Raw genomic sequence first — 16,890 nt, 5'->3', positions numbered from 1 at the left:
TTTTACTTACACCAGGTACTCCTGCATCAATGAAATACGCAAGTGGACCACTACTGACAGCACAAAGATATTTGTGTACTTTGTCACCAAACTTCCACGAATTGTGGGTGGAACCTCCTATGTTGGATTTCCAGGCGGTATGTCCTGCTGTTGAAGATGTTATACACCACATGCTAAAAATAACAAACTGATATATACATTTTTAATGTTCTTCAGTTCATTCCCATTGTACTTCTATCCTTTCTAAAAGGTGTGGTCAAGAAGGTAGCATTGAAATAATAAACATATACAACTATGTAGAATACCAGCTACAGACAATCAGATAACCAACCTAAATATAATACAAAGCACATTTAACTCATTGTTTTTATTTATCAAGATTTTTTTTTGTAATTTACATATAATACAGATCATCTCTTTTCTTGTGTCTTTATTCAGGTCCTTGGAGGTCTGTTCACATAGACGATCTCAGAAGATCAAAAGAGTTTGTGTCTGATGTTCATTCCTTGAAAGATCTATGCATTAGTGAACTTTTTCAAGATCCACCTCAGGGTAAGGAATCGTAACTACTATGGAATTCTCCCGCAATAACTATGTAAGTAAATTGTCCATTGTAATCTTACTTCTTTTTCACAACATGGAAATAGATGACATTGGGGTCGAAGAGCAAAATGTAAGTATAACGATCTGGAGTTTTGCTTCCATGATATTTGTCCTTATCCTGATATGTAGTTTGGATACTTTTGCCAGTTTTCATTTAGTGATCCATCAGGGCCATGATTGGACTGTAATATTTTCAGGTTTTGGCCGAGGTGTTCAATACAAACGATCTGGTGAGAAGTTGTGTGCAGAGTGCAGTGAGCATGCTCAGAGATGAAGTCGACAGTGGAGTGCTCAGCGCCAAGAGAGTTGAGAACCTGCTCACACTTCTACATGCAAATGAGACAGAAGGTCTGAAAAGTGGTTATTCCAAATCATATTTTCATATCAGCACTGTTCATCTTTTTAAACGTTCAATGTCCCAAGATACATTTGACCAAAAACAAGTATTGTAAATCAATTTTGTTTTAAGGTGTCTTTGAGAACATTGTGAGGAAACGTCTACATGTGCTGTTGGAAAGCTATGAAGCCAACCTCCCCTTTCCAAAAAGCTGGGTTCTACATGAGGCATCTAATGTCAAATCTCTTCAAGAAGGAGGAACGTTTGTGTAGGTTTTTTTCTTGATATCCATTGCTTCACAGCAATCTTGCACATGCATTACAGTGTTAAACAAAAGCAAGAGTTTGATTGACAAATCCTGTACATTTCCCAATGATTTACAATGAAAAATGTAGCTGTTTAGTTGCAGTTGCAGAAACAAAGAAATGGCTTCAGCTCATATACCATAGTGTTCTCACTGCTCGGCTAACACTGATACTAAGAATTGATTATTCAAATATATATGTATATATTTCTCACAGACACACATTGTGGAAAAAAATCCAAACAGTTGTTACTCCACTTCTTGCAAATGTGATATCAGTCATTGACCGGGATTGCAATTTGGATCTCCTGCTGGATATTAACATTGATGACAACGTCAGGAACCTATGGCTTGAGATATTTGACTGCAAAGAGATGCTTGATGTGCCTTATGTGAAGATGGAGAGCAAGTGAGTAACTCATGGTGCTTCATTTGTGTATATATGTGTATTTTCCTGTGCCAAAATTTACATTTGTTTGTCATTGCTGTTTGAAGCCATCTTTTTAGAATCGGTTTACGTTCTATGTGTTTAAGAAGGCCCACATTTGTACCAAACTGACATATTTGTTGTCAGATACAAGTAAATACAAGTGCCTAGTCTAGGTTACTGGTAAATCATAACCAGAGTTCTAACATCTTGCCTTTCGTCCAGTTCCGAGGTCTTCATGGTGCAAAGCCATATTACAGCTGACAACACCATGCGCTGTGTCATGCCTTTCAGCTGGTGGATCAAAGACTTCCTGGATGTTCTGATGATGCGAACATCCACACATGAAAGTAAATGAGTGTCTGGGCATTTACATGAGTTCTGTGTTGGAATTGTCTGTTATATTTATGATGTATGTTACAGAAAGTTGTGCTTCTCTGAACCCTTAACATGTAGTGACACTGTCAACCTTTCCATGCAGATCATTTGGAAGAGCTGTTTCTGAATACCCCACTAGGTGCTTACATGGCAAAATTGAATGACAAAACAATGGAAGAATTTTTTCAAAGATACCTGCAGGATTTTGTCTCGGTGACCATGAAAGTGGCCACACAAGAGGAATTACAGGTATGTGTAAATGAAGTATTTATTATGCCCATCAATGCCTGCTGCTCACTATATATTTATCGCATCGATTTTGAGACCAAGTTGTCGTGTGGGGTGTGGGTGTCAAGTAATTTATAAATCAATGTGAAAGAACAAACACAATCATTGATTTCAGACCTCATACTGTAAATCTCCTCAGGTTTTGCATCATGCCCTGACCAGCTGTGTTAATGAAGTTCGGAGACGGAAAAGAGACGATCGGCCATCACTTCTTCAAATCCACAGCGCCTACCAGGTCTACAAAGGGCGTCTCCAGAACCTCTTACGGATGATTTCCCTTCTACCTCAAATTGTTTCTCCTTTGCTAAAGAATCAGCAAATCAGAGACAGTCCAGAGATGGTAAACAACACTGTTCTTCTTTTAAGATTCAGGAGAAGGTAGCTAATGTTATTATAACTTCTGTGTCAAATCAAGCTTAATTTATTGACACAGAAGTGTGTCAATAAATTAAATGTTTAATTTTCACATCAAGACTCATTCACACGATACATGGGAACGACGGTCAAACTCAGAGTAATTTGGCTTCTTTCATTCTTTCATTCAAGAGAGACGCTTCAAGGTCAAACAATTAGTCTCCGCTTATCATGTCATATGGTCTTCAACAGAGTTGCACAACAAATTGAAGTCAACTAAGGTCTCACATACCAAATCCCATTACGGCCACATTTCTGATCCTGTCCACTCTTAGAGACCATTATTTTGCCAATTTACACTACTTACATGGTCAATACCGTAAAAATATAGAAACACAGCAAACCTCTATTGCTGTCCTGCAGGTGCTGGATGTTCATGCAGCCATGGCATGTGTTGAATCCTTGGAGCCTACATTAGATACGGATTTCGCCTGCCAGGACTGGCTGAAGCAGGTGAAGAGGTTACAGGGGTCCATGGAGATGATTTACTCCCAAAAGAACACTAAACTGTATGGACACAGATGCAAAGAAAGACTGAGTGATATCCGGTAAGATGCTACACATCAAAAACAACATACTTATTAACTATGAGTGGTGCTGATTAACATGAGTAGACAAAGCCTCTCTGTAACTATAGAAATGACCTAAGTGTGGCAAAATGATCTATCTGCATCAGCAGCAGCAGATCAGTCAGGAAAGTTGATGGTTTTCTTTCTTTAACCACCACAATTCTCAAATATTTTTGTCTGTGTCAAATCTCTCACTGAGTAACAAAGCTCTTTACTATTTTATAGCAATGGATGGAAGCGCATCCACATCCTCTCATTGTTTGTGGAGCACATGCTTCTTGGATTCCAGAATGAGGAGAAGGAACTGAGGACTCTGGTCCAGAATAGCAGTCACACCTTAAGCAGAGTGAGTTTTAATGCTGCGTACACTTCTATGTGAACACTATATTTTACTAAAGCCCGGTCAAGCCTGTTCTTTTCCAGTTTGATAGAGGTTCCTTCTTTTTTTGTCTATATCTATTATCTATATATTTTTAGAGTGTCATGCAGTAAACCTTCAATGGAATCTCAACTTAAAACTGTTTCATTGATCAGGTTTCTGAGTGTGTAGTGATGCTTTTTCAGAGACTTTTCCTCTCTCACAGAAATAGAGAAGGCCAAACACTCAATCTGACATTTGTTATCCCTAAAATAATTAAAATACTAAAATAAAATATTTAAAATGCAATTATTGATAATAAACTTCCATCTCTTTAAATGTTGTAGAAAATAAATTCACTGTGCTTTAGTTATAATGCATAAAACCTCTTTACTAAAGGACATTTATTGTATTTACTTACATTCTTACGTACTTAAATTGTACTGTATGTCTGTATATAATAGTATTTAGATATATTTTATACTATTGAAAGAAATATCCTATTTAAAAAATTTAAATAAAATAAATTTAAATTTATATTATTTTAGTTAAATCTATGTTTTTGCTCTTTAACTAAGGTTCTGTCTGGAAACTCTGATGTGAAATCCTGGAGAGCTTTTCAAGCCGTGATTGAAGAACTGAAGTCCTGCATGCAGGGAGCAAGTGATCTGATTTGGAAGTAAGTCCTGTTTATTTTACATTTTATGTGAATGCATCCATCTATTTCAATTAAATTGAATGAACAATACCATTTCAAGTTGAATTTCTTCTCTTCTCTTTGACGTTTCAATAAAGATTTGGACTTCAGTGCACGGTGTGCATGGCAGAACCTCAAGATCCTGTGCAAATGCCTTGTCTTCACATCTGCTGCTTAACATGCATGAAAGAAGTCCTTGATGCAGGACCCGCTTCCTGTCCCAACTGCAGACAACAGTTACCGAATGACTTTAGCCCTCATGTATCTGAATCAATGAGGTAAGATTATTTTATGTAAATGAGTAAAACACCATCGCTTCTCTTACGGTGATGTTTTTCCTCTTTAACCAGCAGCTACAGAACAACCTCTGAGCCTCACAGTGCCTCTATAATTTCACCACAATTATTCCTGTATTCTCGTTAAAAATGTTTGCTGTTGATATTTTAGGGTCGATGTGAATTTTTACAATGTTTCCATCCTTCAAAATTAACATTTGAAAAATTTTGTACGAGATTACAAAAAACACTAACTTAAAATTAATCACTGCACCCATTTTCACCTCAACCATGACAAACCACCAGTCCAAACTGTAAGGGAGAGAGAAAAGTAACTGTTAGAAACAATAATAAAGTGATAAAAGAGTGTAATGAGGCCTAAAAACAATGTTTGTGTCATTTGTTTTCTCTTCAGGGCTTCCCTCAAGAGAAATGCGGAATTCAGGCGGCGTTGCAATGGTTTCTTCATTGATCTGCTCTCCACTGTGTGCTTCAAGGACAACACCCCACCAAAAGGAGACGTTATCACCCACCTGCTATCATATCTGAAGATTGAAACAGGTGATCATCCAGTCATTGCTATCAGTTCATAATAATCACAAGGAAAAAATTAGACCATTGAGGACAAAATCACATTTCACATTGTTGTTGTTCAATTCAATTGCATTACACAAGGAAATGGGAGGGGGTGCTGTTTTTCCACAGCAATTTGAAAAGTCGTCGCGAGTCAAGAGACCCTCAAATCAAGAGACTAGAGTTTGAAAATCTTAGCATTTTGTCAGAAAATCAATAACTCTATCTGGCTAGAAGAGACTTGTTATCTGATCACACTTGGTTCTCACAGTGAGCACACTTGCAAAACGTACAATGCATTACTTTGTGTCATAAGGAGAATGTTATTCCAGCATTTATTCTTGTTGTACTTTTTGACAATGCTTTTACAGGAGATAATCAGCAGACTCAAACAAAGGCTCTGTCACCCTTTGATGATTCCCTTGATAAAAACCCAGTGGTGCGATCTGTGATTCTCAAGCTTCTGCTGAAGTTCAGGTAAAAACTGTGACTGTGCTTTTTTGCCTGGTTTGTTGTGGTTGTTCATGCAATCCATTCAACATGTTTAACTGTCAAGTCAAATTTGATCTTGAGAGAATTTGCTCAATTTTGAGCTTGTAAAATGAATGTGTGTGTAATGTTTACTGTACTGTGATCTCATATGTTCAACATCTGAACTTAACTATGTTTCAGTTTTGATCAAGTCAAAGAATATTTGCAGCGGCATTTGTCGTCAGTGGAAAGCAGCAGCTTTGTGGATGAAACGGATAAAGCAGAGCTTTATGCCTTATACATCAACTGTCTGGAGGTAAAAATTATCATCAATGACTGGTTTCTTTACTTAAAATGTTAAGATTTTTTTTGATAGTATGAAAATGTACTTCTTCCTATTCTGTAGTGTGGTAATGGCAGTCTACTCTAGCCAGTCCTCCTGAACCTTTGTCATGAGTTCTGAAACACGGCTTGTTGTTGTCTTTACTGTTCATATCTTTATAAAGAGAGTACGAGTCAATTTTGTAGCCAACTAAAGTATCCGTTCTTACAGCTACACCACGTAGCTGAATGGCTGGGAGGGATGCAAAGTGAGAAAATATATAAAGTGTTGTTTTACTACCTGCTGTTATCAGATACACGTGTTTTCTGTGCAGGACTCCATGTGGGAGAAATTGCCTCAAGAAAACAGTAAGGCTGAAGTGTTGCTGCCATTTTTGGGCAATGAAACAGGCTTCCTGCAGCACTTTTTGACTGCAGTCACCAGTGTTCCTGCAACAGAGTCTATTCAACATCTGCAGTGTGTGGCAAGACTGCGTGTGTCCCTGACCATGGCCTCCCAGCTGATCTGTGACGGTGTTTATGGTGAGAAGAGCAGCAGGGTTACACAGCAGGGTTACATAGTGTGATCTACTGTTCACACACCTTCAGCATTGATGGAATATTTGTTTGAATTTTTTAATATTGTGTTATAAAGTGCTATCAAGTGTTGTGTAAAATGCGCTTTGATAACATGTGGTATGTTTCATCTACCTCATGAACTTTTGATTCACAAAATATGCAATATGCAAAATACAGGTACAAGCTACAACTTGCTTTGCTTACAATTTAGATTCCTTACCACCGTCATGGTGCGTTTACGAGCCATTACACGACTCTCAGCACTAGACAATATTGACTTACTAGAAGCATTGCTTGAATTTGTTTACGAGCCAGTTTTACCCGACAGCTGCAGCAGCATCTGCTTGTGGTATTAATAAGTGGAATTTCACAGAATCAAAGAAGGTGTTTATAGGATTTTGAGGAAAAACAAGTTAAGACTGGAGTCCATTGTTGTCGCAGAGAACAACGTTCCAGATGCAGCCCAACAATTCCTGAACGCCCTGACTGAACTTTGTGAGCAGAGTGGGAATGACTGGTACCGTGTTTACCTGATCCGTAAATTCGGTGATAGGCAGGGTGTCGAGAAAGTCCAGACACTGGTGAAAGACCCTCAGTTCAGCTGGCTCTTCCCTGCAGAGATCCAACAGCAGGTACACTGCCATTCATACGCCTTCTACTAACAAAACTATGAAAAAGCTTTTATCATCTGTATTAAGGATACATTTTTCCATTCCTGGGAAATTCAGAATGAAGATGGAGGCCAGATGGACAAGTATCTTGTTTATGGAGACGAATATAAAGCAGTGCGAGATGCTGTTGCCAAGGCAGTAGTGGATGGCAGTATTAAGATGATAGAAGACGTCTGTGAGGTATCTTAATTAATTTTAAGATTTAAGATTAAGATTTGCGCAGTTTTAAGTAGTTTCCCTTTTTCTCTTTCTATGACCTCACTTCATCTTACTGTGATTTTAACCGTAATTCATTACTGTTTCCCCCAGCCTGCTCACTGAGCTCAGGATCCTGAGATTGTTGGTTGTTCATTGTTGGTTGTATATAGTTGAAATGATGGAAAACAGCTGCTTACCCTGTAATTGTATTAATTTATTGTTTATTGCTGTAGAAATGCACTGCTCCACCAAGGAAACGGACAATGTTCATCCTCCTGGCTCTTTACAGAGAGGTTACAACTCTGTACAGATCTGCAAACACCGGCCTTCACCCCACCGCAGAGGTATGGAAAGTAAAACCTTAATACAAAGGGAGTCGGCAGTCAGGAAAACTTAGTGTACAGTTAGAACAGCTGAACAACATCTTTGAATCAGCAAGTTAAGGCAAGGAAAGGCTCAACATTCCACAACCCTGCTTACCCTGTTACCAAACAGGTGCTGGGAACCAAAGATGGACGTCACTATCATATAAGCCAGTGTGGGGTCCAGAGTTAGCACCATGAGTATAATTCCTAGTTGCAATACATTAGAGGCTTGGAGTAGCTCAGTGTGCAGAGTAGTGCACTAAATGAAGCTATAAAAACGTAGCACATTACCTCTGTATGTATGTCTTTCTTTTAGAGATGCCAACAATTTGAAGATTTGATCGAAGGGTCGAGTGATCTACCTAACAAACAAGTGAGAGGTTTTGCCTTGGCCTTGGTGCAGAACAGCTCGACTGTCCTCAAAGTCCACTCTGATCTCAGTGTTACGGACCACACTGTCATAGAGCTGGCCGTCCACATGGCCGCTGTGCTGCTCACTGGGATCAACAACCTGCTGGAGCCGCTGAAGCAGCTCGGACTGTCTCCTCAAAACATGCAGGTGAAGATACAAATTATAAAATGGAACTTATTTTCATGAGTGTGTAAGGCCTGGCTATTTATTTTGTTTCTTTTTTTTGCAATTCCTTCAGTTGCTCCTGAAATTATTTGCAATTTTATTGATCCCACAGAAAAGTTTTTTACCCACAATGCCTGATGACATGTTTGCTGTGGTCGAGGCAGTCATGAAGGAAGCCGGATCACGCCTAACTTGGTATGGTAAGTATCAATTCTGCTTCTCTTGAAGGAAATGTAATATACGCATTATTTGCATGTGAGCATTTCCTTCTATAATACAAGTCTCAGTCACTGTCAAATGCTAAAATATGTAACTTTAAGCTTGTACAGAATGCATACAACAGAATATTTAAACATCTGCTAAATCAATGTTTGGTTTATCTCATGTGGCTTATTTGACATGGCTTCCCCTTCTCTCAGAGTGTTCAAAGGGTCACCCATGCTTTGTTGATCAGGTATGTTGATGCATCTTTTTGATAAACTACTAAAAAAGTTGTTGCCATTCCATTTCTTAATTTATGCTGTGATGAAATGCCAAAACGACGTTAAAAACACCGAAGATAAATGTAAAACACTGTACAAAGTGATGTGTGTGTGTTGTACTGCAGTGCGGCATGCCAACGGAGGAAGGCAAATGTCTGGTGTGTAAAGAAGTGATTGGCGGGCTGCTTCATAAAGCTGTGCCTGGATTAAAAAAAAGAGACCATCACCAGTAAGTCCATGGTGTCCATGGGGTAACAGATAGGCAATTTTGTTTGATATCTCAGAAATCTCTGACAGATTTATTGATTAGGAGTTTTTATTTCCATATATTTCTAAAACTGGTGTTGATATGTTTGTATGTTATGTGATATTTGTGTGGCAGAGCCTGAAAAAGCACAACCTCACATACTTGTGACAGCCTCAACACTCGCGTCTCAAAAATGCCTTGTAGTACAGTGCAGGCTAATGTGTTACTATACCATAATCTACCATTATCTGTTTTAGGGATGACACTAAACCTGGACACATCTTGGGAGATCCTGAGAAAAGAGACAACCTGGAGACCCCGGATAACAAAAACATGACGCTTACCTCGTTCACTCTGATTAGGCTGGTCACACATTTAGCCATGCTGCTGGGAACCTCGGAGAACATGGAGGTGAGAGGAGGGGGGTTACTTTCCAAAGTGAAACGCTGTAAGAGAGAGAGAGGCAGAGAAGCAGGGCTTAATGCTTGAGGAAGAGGCTCAGTGTGTGCAAAAACAGATGAGATGAATGTATTAATCAACTGAGTGGTCTAAGATATCAGATAATTTGATCCCCAACACATTTCAGTCAAATTCAGTTTAAAATATCAGCTGTTAGAGTGAAACAGGTCTCAATGTTGCACGACTGTATTGATGAATAGCTTCCCCAACATTTCCCCAGCAAATTCTACTACTACTACTAATGATAATAATAACAAATGTAGCGCACTTTAGCCGCCCTGGCTATTTAGTAGGAATGCGCTGCCCGAATTCTAAACTAATGATGGTTATCAATGCAGAGGTGAACAATGAAGTGCTTTTAACAATTTACTTGAACAAAGAGTAGCAAAACAGTAGAAATTTAAATATAGACACAACATATAAAATGTGCAAGTATAACCCTATATCTAAGCCGGCATATATAACTAAACTATCTAAGGCAGTGGTTCTAAAACTGTGTGCGTGCATGCATGCGTGTAAACATGCTCAGAATCAGAATCGATTTATTTGCCAATTAAGTTTATACTTAAGAGGAATTTGCACTGGTCCTAGGTGCGAAAGTATAACATATAAAAAAAAAAACAACAAACATATAAAACAACATATTTAAACCAACATATAGGAACAGCAGCTCGGTGGGTGTAAGAGGGACTGCCCCATATAGGAGAGTTGTTCATATGTGAGAGTTCTAGTACCAATTTGTACAATGTGGCTGTGACAAAGGTCAAAATAAATAATATTCTTATGAGGCATAAATAGTTTATTCTGTATATATTATAGTACATTTTTACACTTCTGGTTGGATGCTAACTGCATTTCATTGGCTTGTACCTGTACTTTGCTCAATGACAATAAAATCCACAGTTAAGCCGGTAGTGGTGAACCACCAACACATCTGTCCACTATGGAATCACCCGTTGCCCATCTCCCTCCATTCAGACATGTCATCCCTTCTCCTCACTCCTCCCGCAGACCCGCACGTCCTCCTTCTCCACCCGACCTCCTCTTTCTCTTTTCCCGCACTTTCTAACGTTACCCCTCACGTTCCCCTTGACCTCTCACCCCGACTTCTGATTGGCTCACCTCCCGCTACCTGTGTTTTAACCTATACAGTATTTTAGGGATGTAAACGTAAATTAACGTTTTTCACAGTATTAATTTCACATTTCAAAACAAAAAAAACAGAATAAAAATACAAATACACATTGAAAAATACACCAAATTCCCATATGGCTACACAAACATGGGGCAAACATTTATGATTGGGCTTTGAATGGGGGACATGGTTGAATGACATAATTTGCTTTTAATTAAATCTGGCTCTGTGTTTCATGAATTACCCACATTATCTTTATCAGCAGCATTTTTGAAAGGGTAATTTATAAAAGTAATTCCTTTGATGACAAAAAGACAACTTTCTTATAGAACCATCCTCCTATAGGAGTAAAGTTGTTGTCCCAATCATAATTTATAACTCTTCTCAGCTGTATCAAAAATGTAGCTTGTTCAGCCCAATATTAGGTCTTCGAATCCATCACTGACATTTTTCCCCATTCTCTGTTCCTTTAGTCCGTCGGGCAGATCATCCGTCCACCTGTGCAGGATGTATGTTTGTTCCTCACCCGTCACTTACTGAAGGATCTGGATCAGCTCTCCAAGTCTTTGGGTAAAGGAGCTGATGACTTCTTTTCAACCATCCACTTAGTGCTGAAATCCCTGCCAGAGCCAATGCCAACCGATCACCGTAAGCCCATCACCAATTCAAATACTTTAGAACTGTGTTACATTTGTTGAAGTTGTTCAGAGTAATAAATAGTAATGATGACGTATTTTTTTACGTTCAAAATATTGTTTTTTTCACAGTATTTGTTTCATATATTTGCAGTGTATACATATAGGCTGTATTTGATAAAAGGGTTTCCTGTTTCACCTTCTAGCTGTCCTGGATCCCTTCTTAACAACCAAAGAGTCCAGAAACACTTGGGAGACAACTGTAGCATCAGAACTCATGACACCTCTGCTGATGGTAGTAACATTTGCCTTTTTTCAGTACATATTTACATTATTCATCCATGTTCCCATACTCACATTGTTTTGTGTGGTAGCCAGTGAGATCAGGGGAAGAAAAAGGGTTTTTGATCCTAGTGATAGAAGGAGGAAGTCGCACAAAACATTATCAAGCAGGTTGAGGCAACCTTCACACAGTCAAGGCGTAGTGGTATAGTTGAAGGGAGGCAGGTGAGCTGAATGAGTGGTGATCAGGAGGGAGCCACGCCCACACCACCTTACACACACAGAGACAGACAAACCAGGTCCTTGTTGACTTGGGGGACCAGCAGTGGGCAGAAAAGCTTGCCGGTGTCAAGCCCCCAACCATATCCCAGCTGCCCTAACTAATGCTGAGAAGGTTGAAAATGTGAACAGTACAGAGGTCTGTGGAGTCGAAATGCAGGTTTACGAGTCACTGCCTGTTTAAGAGAAGAGGTCACATTATAGTTTGTCACAAGATACTCAGTTGGTCTTCTACAGCATCAGAAATATAACTGAAAGCGTGCATGCCATCATGTAATTAGTTACATGTTTTTGGATAGTTTTTTTTACATTTTTGAACATGTCTACTGTTCTCCAAGTGCTTCACTGGATTGTTCTAATTCTTATGTAAATGTCTAGCAATGTGACCAACTCCTTCAAGAAGCAAATGCCGCCATCAGGAATGACTCCCGTGTGTCTTCCAACTTCATCATGAGGGTGACCTTCACAAATGACTGCACTTTCCTGGCCTCACTGCCACAGAACACTCCGGTTCACAGCTCAGCGGTGTGGAGCTGTAGGCACAGGCTTTCTCTGCTCAGCCTCACATGCACCATGGAAAACAATGAGCTAAAGGAGAAGCTGCCTCTTCTCTGGAGATTCTTGCACAAGGTGAACAGTCTCACTTTCATTTGGTAGATTCAATTAACACCTCTAATGTTGTAATGAGTAGTCCACAGATGTATTATGGTCATTTTGCACGAATGTCATGCTTATCAGTTATTTACTGTGTTTGCCCTCTAAAGGAGAGAGAATTTCGCCAAATTAAGCTCCTTCCAGAGATTCTGACCTTGCAAAGGCATTTGGTGAGAAAGTTCCAGAATGCAACTGACCAGATATCAGGCTCCATCGGAGAGTTCATTGAAAGTCAATCAGGTACAGAACTACAGTATAGAACTACTGTGTACTATCCAACGTAGTGGCTGAGCAGAATTTACACATTTGAATTTGCCAATTTCTTTTCCTCGTTCAAACCGAAACAAGTGAACATATTTTCCAATATGTTTCAGTATGTTTTCAAATATTTTTGTTACAGAAATGAGATCGTGGTATGAGGTACATATTCATAATTTCCTGAAAACCTGGAACATGCTGAGAGTGTCTGTAACCAACAGTGAGTAAATTATGAATACCTCCTAATATGACTGGCTGGCCAAGGCTGCTGTAAAACCACATATATGCCTTTATAGTGTTCAAATGTTAAATGTGCTAATTGATATAAAAATCACATTGAATAATATTGCAAACAGCAATTAATTCCGAAGTCATTTCAATCCACTAGGTGAGATGGAAATCCCAACAGAGTTTTGTAGTGCGGATTTAGACCTGAGCAGTGGCCTGCAGTACCTGCTGCCCCAGCGGCAGGGTCCAGGCCTGTGCGCCACAGCGCTCGTCAGCTACCTGGTGGCGCTACACAACCAGCTAGTGGACGCAGTGGACAACCACACTGGAGAGGACAGCAGGTACAAAGCAGAAAAGGAACCTTGTTAATTGATTTATTTGCTCTCTGGTTTGCTATGTTATAGCCTTATATCTGTCCTTCTACAGTGGTTATAAGGTCAGTGTGGCGATGCTGATGGAGCAGCATGTCATTCAATATGACTTGGAGAAGGACTTGCTCCCTCTGGTTTTATCCAATTGCCAGTACAGCTTGGAACGTGGCCATGAGACCATATCAGAATATGACCTACCCAGGATCCAGCGACAGATCCTAACCCGCTTCCTGCAAGGAAAACCCTACATCCAACGCATAGTGAGTCCCCACAAACTGGCAACGACACCATTGTTCACATGCTCAGTCTACCAGAGTCCCTTGCATTATGAAAGGAATTAAAGAATCAGTTGAGAAATGGTCATTTTGTTACTACTAAGTGTAATAGTATCAAAATAATTGAAACTTGAGGAAAGTACACGTGTTCCAGCTTCTCATCCTCCTGCTGCTTTATCAAATTAATAAAAGGGGTTTGGATTTTCCTTCATCACTAAAACTCTCTGCTTTATTCTAGGGAGTTCCCACGCTGATCAACACACATGAAGCAAACTATGAAGCCATTTTCAGAGCTGTTAAAGGAAGAGTTCCTCAGGTAAATACAAACTGCACTATGTCAGATTGGTCTGGTCTGAACAAACGCACACACACGCACACGCACACGCACACACAGAGGGAGAAACGCTGACGAAATGAATGCAAGTACAATTATCTACCACCAGGGGGTTTAAAAAGTCACCTTGTGCTGCTTTGATGATTAATAATTAATTAATAATAATTGGGTGGTATGTCTATTTTTGACTGCCATGTTCACAGGACAGAATTGAAAAGAAATGTGTGCAAGGGTTACAAAAGGAATTGTGTTTTTAAAGATGTTAAATCTATTGCTGTAATACTGTATAATCCGGGTAAACACGCTTACAGATGGTTTCTTTTCCCCCTCAGGAGCCTCTGAACTCTCTGCTCCGAAACTCCATAGACAGAGTGCTGGTCTCCTGCAGTGAGGTGTGTGATGCCCTAAAGCTTGTGGAGCTGCTGCTGGAATTCCTCTCTATGACTGGTGGCGATCCCACAATGCCTCTGGTCGCTTACCTGCAGGATACACTGAAGATGGCCAATACCAACACTTACATCTTACAGGTCAGGACCTCTGCAGCCTGTGTTGTTCTCATCATTTCCTAAATGAGTCTGGATAATGTTTAGATGTGTTTATTCTTCTGTGATCCCTCTGCAGGCTCTGGGAAGATGCACTCTTAAACATTGTGTTAATCTGTGGCAACTGCTCTCATCCCTCAAATCAGAGAGGATGCTGCATCTCAACAGGGTAGGCCTTGTCATTTACTTCATTGGGTCCAGAGTTATGCTTCTTGGAGTATCGCATCTAGTGTCTATTACAGGAAGTGCACATCACATTGGTTTTGAGCGTACTACTCTTGTTTAATAGCTCACTGTATGTTTTTGAACAAGGAGCCATTTTCTGACTATCCAGTCGAGTACCAGGCTCTACTGACAGAGTCAGAGAAGACGCAGGTCAAGAGTTTTGTCTCTGGAAGGAACGTGGACAGTTGGTTCCTTGAGATTCATGAGTTCCTCCTGTTGAAGCTTGGCAGCTCACAAGCACCACTATATTACACGCCATCCTGGAGGTAAGCCTGCCAAGCAATTGTATAAGATACCCCCCGTCCTCTATATAACAGGATTTAAACATCTGGCAACAAGTTATTGACCTCTTCATGACTGAGAGAACCAACTACATGGTTTGTTTCACAATGTATAAAATAACTTTTTGCACAGCAAATTTGGAAACTTAAAGTAACAATAAACAGCAATGGAATGCAGTAAATAAGCATAAAGTACAATTAAAATATTTCTACATATGAATAGTTCTTAAATCAGTGAAGTTGAGTGTTCAGATTCATGTTTTTCTCTCGTTTAGTGTGAAATACACTGTCACGTCATACATGGACACTAAAGATGTGGAGGTTCCTGCTTACGTGGACACGTTCCCCGAAGATGTCCTGCTGTCCCAGATTGTGGCGACCTGGAAATACTTCTTGATAACCAAACAGGAACAATCACAGTGAGTTATGAGTTTATCTGTTCATTTTCCCTCTTGACACCAGTGAAGCGCAATTCTAGTTTCGGATTATTGATTTCCAGTGATGAAAGAAAACAAAGGTGCTGCCTTGAGGAAATATCAACCATTGGCTTATTTACTACTGTGTTTCAGATAAGAGATTGATGAATACCTACTGTACCTCCCAGGATCCATTCAAAGCCTGTTCTAGATGCTTTTGATGAACATGAATTGTGTATGGCTGTTTCAGAATTGCGTAAGTGGGAAACCCAAAAGGATGACGCTGTGACACCACAGAAGAAAAGCTCCACGTAGTAACAAGATGCAAACATTTGTTCTCTAATTTGATTAAAAATCTTGTGAGCATCTAGTAAATATTATCTTAATAAAACAATTATGAAATGTTATCAATGCAATATTTGAAGCGGAAAATCTAGACAAAAAAAAGTTTAACTTCATGTTTCAATACAAATCTCTCTAACTGTAACAATAAATCACAAGAATATAATCAACATGGTTATTGTGTGTGTGTTCAATGGGTATGGGTGGGACATAGAGTTGCAGCAGACAGTATCTCAAAGAAGAAGAGGAGGCGCTACGATGGCATGGAGCACTGAATGTATGGATTCCAATCAAGATATGATGAGGATTTTAAAACAGTTTAGATTGGGCAGTCAATAACATACCCTCACCAGGCTTTGTTGTTAAGTTTACAGATTTATCATTTGTGTCAAGCTAATTCAAATAAATATCTTACGTATTACACACAAAAGCTGCTGGTTAGGATGAATCATATGTCAGTGGAAGCTTCCAGATGCTCCCCAAAGAGCTGCTACAAAACAAAACATTTGCTGCAAGCAGGAGAAGTGGAGTAACCCCAGACAACATTGCCGTCAGAGGTTCAGCGGGTGATGATGGAGATTTGCTACACAGGGTCATCGGCTGTAGCAGAATTTATAAAATAATGAGAAGCAGATGTAAGATAACATGCAGTCTAAGACCTGCAGACTGCAACTACTGACATCATCAAGTCTACACAGATTCTTCCATATGAGGTGACGTCGTGATTTGCTGAGCCGGGCAGTATTCTACAGACAAAACAAAGTAAAAATCAATTAACCAATCAATCAATCAAGTCATACAAACTACTCACAGAAACTCTTGGGTATTATATATACAAATATATACAGTATTATAATATGTATTTAAATCACTGAGCTTAAATGAATGCAGCTGAAATGCAAAAGCACCTGAGAGAGTTTTATTACTAAAGAGACAGTTGTTTAGAGCAGTAGTGCCCCCTGGTGGTGACAAATGGAAGATGCGTGTGCTGGGCGGAATGCAGCCACACCTGTTTTGTTAGGTGAAAATGAAAGTAAAAA

At 39.5% G+C, this 16,890-nt stretch overlaps 1 protein-coding gene across 3 annotated transcripts in view; it reads left to right on the top strand.

Annotated features, from left to right (window-relative positions):
* The window catches only part of LOC143002614 (E3 ubiquitin-protein ligase rnf213-alpha-like), a 37,334-nt gene extending 21,310 nt beyond the window's left edge, over positions 1–16,024 (top strand). For 2 of the 3 annotated variants that reach the window (XM_076152796.1, XM_076152798.1), the window contains 38 exons: positions 16–137; positions 439–552; positions 648–673; positions 801–951; positions 1,073–1,208; positions 1,462–1,653; positions 1,897–2,021; positions 2,153–2,298; positions 2,477–2,677; positions 3,115–3,299; positions 3,546–3,666; positions 4,257–4,357; positions 4,474–4,653; positions 5,066–5,211; positions 5,595–5,700; positions 5,896–6,010; positions 6,351–6,558; positions 7,036–7,226; positions 7,323–7,445; positions 7,697–7,807; positions 8,145–8,387; positions 8,518–8,605; positions 8,825–8,859; positions 9,013–9,116; positions 9,392–9,545; positions 11,202–11,376; positions 11,570–11,658; positions 12,303–12,554; positions 12,689–12,818; positions 12,979–13,056; positions 13,225–13,405; positions 13,491–13,695; positions 13,949–14,026; positions 14,377–14,571; positions 14,666–14,755; positions 14,899–15,077; positions 15,368–15,511; positions 15,759–16,024. In XM_076152796.1, the coding sequence (XP_076008911.1) occupies positions 16–137; positions 439–552; positions 648–673; positions 801–951; positions 1,073–1,208; positions 1,462–1,653; positions 1,897–2,021; positions 2,153–2,298; positions 2,477–2,677; positions 3,115–3,299; positions 3,546–3,666; positions 4,257–4,357; positions 4,474–4,653; positions 5,066–5,211; positions 5,595–5,700; positions 5,896–6,010; positions 6,351–6,558; positions 7,036–7,226; positions 7,323–7,445; positions 7,697–7,807; positions 8,145–8,387; positions 8,518–8,605; positions 8,825–8,859; positions 9,013–9,116; positions 9,392–9,545; positions 11,202–11,376; positions 11,570–11,658; positions 12,303–12,554; positions 12,689–12,818; positions 12,979–13,056; positions 13,225–13,405; positions 13,491–13,695; positions 13,949–14,026; positions 14,377–14,571; positions 14,666–14,755; positions 14,899–15,077; positions 15,368–15,511; positions 15,759–15,768 (5,230 nt within the window). In that variant the 3' untranslated portion in view covers positions 15,769–16,024. Of the gene's footprint in view, positions 1–15; positions 138–438; positions 553–647; positions 674–800; positions 952–1,072; positions 1,209–1,461; positions 1,654–1,896; positions 2,022–2,152; positions 2,299–2,476; positions 2,678–3,114; positions 3,300–3,545; positions 3,667–4,256; positions 4,358–4,473; positions 4,654–5,065; positions 5,212–5,594; positions 5,701–5,895; positions 6,011–6,350; positions 6,559–7,035; positions 7,227–7,322; positions 7,446–7,696; positions 7,808–8,144; positions 8,388–8,517; positions 8,606–8,824; positions 8,860–9,012; positions 9,117–9,391; positions 9,546–11,201; positions 11,377–11,569; positions 11,659–12,302; positions 12,555–12,688; positions 12,819–12,978; positions 13,057–13,224; positions 13,406–13,490; positions 13,696–13,948; positions 14,027–14,376; positions 14,572–14,665; positions 14,756–14,898; positions 15,078–15,367; positions 15,512–15,661 lie in introns of all 3 variants that reach the window. The other variant, XM_076152797.1, reaches the window with a different exon arrangement.
* Positions 16,025–16,890: the final 866 nt, after the last annotated feature.

The sequence above is a fragment of the Genypterus blacodes genome, unplaced genomic scaffold (assembly GCF_046128005.1).
Source record: "Genypterus blacodes isolate CSIRO-AG114 ecotype Tasmania unplaced genomic scaffold, CSIRO-AGI_Gbla_v1 ptg000058l_1, whole genome shotgun sequence".
Taxonomy (NCBI): domain Eukaryota; kingdom Metazoa; phylum Chordata; class Actinopteri; order Ophidiiformes; family Ophidiidae; genus Genypterus; species Genypterus blacodes.
Note: the sequence above shows the minus strand (reverse complement) of the source record. Positions and strands in the feature narration are given on the sequence as shown.